This window comes from Dipteris shenzhenensis, chromosome 2, assembly GCF_047967505.1.
Source record: "Dipteris shenzhenensis isolate YYH24624 ecotype China chromosome 2, Dip_SZ_1.0, whole genome shotgun sequence".
NCBI classification, from domain to species: domain Eukaryota; kingdom Viridiplantae; phylum Streptophyta; class Polypodiopsida; order Gleicheniales; family Dipteridaceae; genus Dipteris; species Dipteris shenzhenensis.
The window spans coordinates 13,475,223-13,480,546 of record NC_141597.1 but is presented as its reverse complement, the minus strand read 5'-3'; the positions used below and the strand labels follow the sequence as shown (position 1 = coordinate 13,480,546).

Genomic DNA, 5,324 nt, shown 5'->3' with positions numbered 1-5,324 from the left:
AGAGATAGAGATTCCAACGAAACAATTGTCAACACTATCACAACATGAACATCCATAACACTACATAAACGATATATCTGCAAGGGGTTTTATAAAGAGTCATAACTTATTGGCTTTTGTGACATTTGGGATACCTGACTACACTCTCCTAGGATACATAATTTTTCGCCCAATCTATAGTCGCGTGCTTTGTTTCCATTGCTTTCTTTGCCTGTCTTGTGTTAGTACTTCCTTCGTTCTAACCCTGAGTATGTACTGTCCTTGCTTTTGCTAATGGCTTTCTATCATTGTTTCATGAGGATTCTAAAGACAGAGATTCCAAGGCTGTTGTCAGAGGTATCACAACATGTAAATCCTTGATGACATAACAAATCTACACGAACGATATACATACAATGGGTTTTATTAAAGGTCATAAATTATTAGCTTTAATGACATGTGGTATACATAATCATGTCCTCTAAGACTCTTATTTGGTGCACCTACTTTCCACACTTTTTGTGGAGCTAAGATGGCATGTCTTCATTGAAAGGGCTTCGATGTGATGTAAACACTTTTTGGAGTGATCTAATGTAAGGTGAAAGGGCTCAAGGATGTGATGTAAAGAAGTTAAGTGTGATGTTACAAGATTGTGAAGTTAACGTACCGTCTGTGTAAAGGATGTTAACACACCGTCTGTGTAAAGCATGTTAACAGACCGTCGGCTCCACTGCAGTTGTCACAATGCTCCAATGCAGTTGTCATTCTGGTAAGATGTTGCTCCACACACGGTGGCATTTCCACACATCCGCCATAGTTTCCAAGGGCACGTTTTTGGTCTCTGGTAGCAGCCAATACACAAACAACGTCCCCATGAGCTGCAGTGCTGCGAAGCCAAAGAAGATCCCCGCCTTCATGTGGCACAGCAGCCACAGGGACCCCTGCGCGGTTGCAAATATCCAAAAAAGTATCACACACACGCTGAGACTCTGCCCGGCGGTCCTGATCTCAAGTGGGAATATTTCGCTGGGCACCAATGCTGCCACCGTCCCCCACGAGCACCCGAAAGCTGCTACGTATATGCACACCGTTGTCACGAGCACGATTGCGTCCGCTTTCGGCAGCGCGTTGTGTGCTCCCAGCTTCACATGTAGGATCACGGCGATTATCACCTGCGAAGCAAGCATTCCTATATATAAGCCAAAAAAAAAATAAGTACGAACGTGAAGCACTGGCTAACGCTGCCTGGGTTGTGTGCTCACCATCGTTGCCACCATTAGAAATCCTCCGTACACCAATAGCACTCTGCGCCCGACTCTATCCACCGTCAGAGCCGCAGTACTCGCAGCCGCCAACGTCGCTCCTCCGAGGATCACAGCAGAATACAGAGATGCATTTGAATTCATGCCCATGGATTGGAAAAGCAGAGGAGAATAAAAAGTAATGATATTGATTCCTGAGACCTGCGAAAAGAAGGGGATCGCAAACCCCATAATCAACTGGGGACGGTATTTCAGCTCTACGATGCTACGCCAGGGATTTTTCACTAGCTTGGAAGCCTCACTAGCCTTTACTAAGTCGTCGAATTCTGTTTCCACATCTGATGTCCCACGCATCTTCTCTAAAATGGCACGACCCTTGTCCAGGTAGCCCCGTTGGATAAGGCTGCTAGGTGAATCAGGCAAGAGAAAAGATCCGATGAGGATAAAAACCGAAGGAACGACAGATGACCCAAGTGAAATTCGCCAGCCGTAGGGACTGATATTTGATGTGCCGTAATTCACAAGGTATGCGGTGAAACCTCCCAAGGAGAGGGTCACTACGTTCATTCCGTTAAGCGCACCACGCCACCACGGGGGAGCAACCTCCGACAGATACAAAGGCACAGCCTGCATCGCCGTGCAAGGAGTAAAGTTAATGATGGGTCTCCACAACAAATAAAGCGAAAATCGTACTTTTTTACGTATTGCATCGAAGACGTTGGAATAGGTCAGAATACAGAACTTGGATCTCAAGACCGATGCCAATTCCCAACAGGACTCGTCCTAACAATAGCATTCCCAGATTCTGGGCAGTGCCGTTCAGAACCGAACCGACAACAAAGAAAATCCCTGCCGTCATGATAGCAGCTCTCCTTCCATATCTGCTGGTGAAGCTGGATGCAACTAACGCAGAGAGTAGTCCGGCAAGGTAAAGGGAGGAGGTGAATGCGGTGAGGACTTGACTGTCAAATTTGCAATAGTTGTCGGTCTTTGCTGAATGTCTCTGGCGATAAACCTTGGGAAATAGTGTGAGGAGGAAGTCATCCATGGCGGTAACGCCCCCTAAAATAAGGATCAATTATCAAAGAAAGATGCTTAGATGCTTTAGGAAATTCTCAAATGGATAAAGGGAAGGTGAGAGAGGGAGAGATGGCGCGCACCCGAAATTCCGATGTCATAGCCGAAGATGAACCCCCCGGATGCTGCTGTGATGCAAGAGAGAAGTAGGAAAAGAGTGGTATCGTTGTTGTAGTGATGGTCGTGCTGCTTCTTGGAAGAGTCTCCTTCCATGGTTTCCTTCAAACTGACCCTCACCCTTTGTCAAAATTTAGCTAATTACTTCCCTTGTTTGTAAGGGTCTTCAAGGTTCGAGGAAATAGGAAACACTCTTCCCAAGGCTCTAGGAAATAGGAAACACTCTTCCCAAGGCTCTAGGAAATAGGAAATAGGATGGGAACGGGAAACACTCTTCCCATCCATATTCAAATGTATCTCTATGGTGGTTAGACACTCGAGTCTCTCACCTACCTATCCTTTAGAGAATGTGTATTTCTGTATATAGGGGGCTCTCTTGGTATATTTCTTTCATATGTTATCACTACCTTGCGGGTAGCATTATCTATAGAAGCAGCACAATACCAAACAATCAAAGGTAATATTTCGCAACTAAGATAATCAAAGTATAACACAAACATGAGCACAAAACACACCTGAAAGCAGAAATGAAAGGAAAGGAGTCTAACGAGAGATATATAGATTGATTGCACGAGTATTGATGATTAAAGTAGGGAATTCGATTCATATAGGATTTCATTGCTTTTGGAAAAAAAGTCATAATACTTAGAGCGTACATAAAATATTAGTCTTATGTTCATTTGCATTGTGTTTCTTTAACATGGCATGAACATTGATAAACCTGAGATTGCTAAACTCTGTGTATCATTCCATGAATCGCAAGAACAGGTTCATCTCATGAGTACTCTCATAATATGATTGGCCTAAGCTATTTTGGTTTGATTTCCATTGATGAAATTGGGAATGATAATTATAGATGGTAGAACCCCCAATCATATTAATGACTATGATATGCTCAAGCTAATGAGTGGAATTGAATATTTATGGTTGCTCGAATCGAATGATCCATGACTAGATCTAAGATCATAATGAAATTTAGATACTTATGTTTTTGAAGATATTAAAGAGCCTCTAATTATCAAAGAGCAATTTCTTGTAAAATAAAATTTAAATGAGAGAGTCGACGTTGAGAAATAGAGCTAGCACGATACTGTTGTGGTTTTTTATTTACACGAATTAATATATATGAGATTGAGACATTTCATATAGTAGTATTTCTTTTGATATGGAGGGTGGCCTTTGAGGTTGTTGTATCCTTGTTCTCCTGTTGTATGAAACTGTGATATGTAATTGTCTTATCTATATTACTTGCAGATTCGGAGAATATATCTACAATAAGGTTTTCCTCAAAAGGACTAAAATTTTCAATGTCGGATTTCATCTTAGGTGGAGGGTTATTTTTTTGGCTTTCTATATGCCTTGCGAGATTGTTGGGATGCCCGACGTATTTCTTTCTATTTTTGATGCATTTTATGGAGTAGATCAAATGACTATCTTTCCTTTTGCTTGGCATTTTGCTGGACAACCATTGGGTGTCTTTGATTGTTAACGGATCTATTTTTGGATTGGCAATAATACAATTAATATATCATTATGTTAAGATTATGTTTAGGCCTCTGTAATTCAAGTTTTAAATATATAAATTTAGATAATTATAAAAAAGGTATAGAACACATCGACATGATATTTAGATTTTTTCCTTCATTTGGTTTTATGAACGGTGGGTTAAAGACTTGTCTGTATTGCTCAATTGTAATATCTGGAGCTAATTTTATTGTTACCATTTTTGTTATTAGTGGAGTGTTTTGTCTGGTGTGTTGAGACTTGTAGTCATCCATAAAAATTTTCAATATATTTGATCCCGTGTTACGAAACTTGTAAGGAGGTCTAATGAGATGTTGAAGCCATAATGTAGAAGCTCGATAGAGTAGCAAGAAATTCCATTTGTTTTATTGTCTAGCACACTTGAGCTTCATTTTCTATCATGAATTCGTGGTGATTACTGAATTCTATACCTAACTCCCTTAGTATAGTTTTCATAAGTCCTGGATATCAATGTATTTGGAACTGATTAGGGGAATATCATTATACTGTAGTCGTTGTTTTTTGTTTTGGGATAGTTTTATTCCCATTTGCTAACCATAGCCACTTTCATTTGGAGAGTTGACAAGTACACTGTTTTTGGTTGGTTTTTTAATGTTCGCTTAATGTTTTTTGTTTGTTTATTTTTTAAAATAAAAATAAACCAGCTAACTAATTTGATTAAAGGGGGGGGTCAGACCCATCAAGAAACAAACGGGGCCAACTCATAAGGGGCACTAAAACCTGTGGCCTATGCTACAAGCAGCAGAAGGGTACTAGGAGCCTCTTCCAAAGGGCTACAATAGAGCAGAAATATCCAACAAACACTCTCCCACAAGGGAGTCATTTTTCCCAATGATAACACTAGCATCCCTCAGACCCCCCTTCGTGAGTCCAGTAATGGTGGTATCTATCATCCCATTACTTGAAAAAACATACTGGTTTCTTACTTGCCAGATATAGCGCTCATGATCGTTGCGTGAATGTACGGCCAGCATTCCTTTAAAGTAGATGTAAAACTGCAGTCATCCCCTAGTAGCATCGCCTTTCAAGTTGTGTCGAGATAAAAGTTAGCCATTATTCCACAGCTCTATATAGTCGACTGCACCTTCCTCCGTGCATTTCTTGTTGTAAGACACCACCAGAGTACAAGTCGCATAACTATGATACGGTGTTATGTATGGAGGTTGCAGGTTTTATTATCTGTTAGGTTAATTAGGTTATCAATAAATGTATGGTAAGTGACTGCATTATCAGATTACAAGTCGCATAACTATGATACGATGTTATGTATGGAGGTTGGTTTTAGTATGTGCTAGGTTAATTAGATTATCAATAAATGATGGTAAGTGAATAGGACACTATAGT

At 40.5% G+C, this 5,324-nt stretch overlaps 1 protein-coding gene across 1 annotated transcript; it reads right to left on the bottom strand.

Annotated features, from left to right (window-relative positions):
- Nucleotides 1-597: 597 nt before the first annotated feature.
- On the bottom strand, nucleotides 598-2,631 carry LOC147904353 (sugar transport protein 7-like). The gene is made up of 4 exons (XM_087397299.1): nucleotides 2,402-2,631; nucleotides 1,984-2,303; nucleotides 1,242-1,868; nucleotides 598-1,151 (listed from the first exon to the last, which is right to left on the bottom strand). The coding sequence occupies exons 1-4, from the start codon at nucleotides 2,529-2,531 to the stop codon at nucleotides 741-743; spliced, it is 1,488 nt and encodes a 495-aa protein (XP_087253425.1). The 5' UTR covers nucleotides 2,532-2,631; the 3' UTR covers nucleotides 598-740.
- Nucleotides 2,632-5,324: the final 2,693 nt, after the last annotated feature.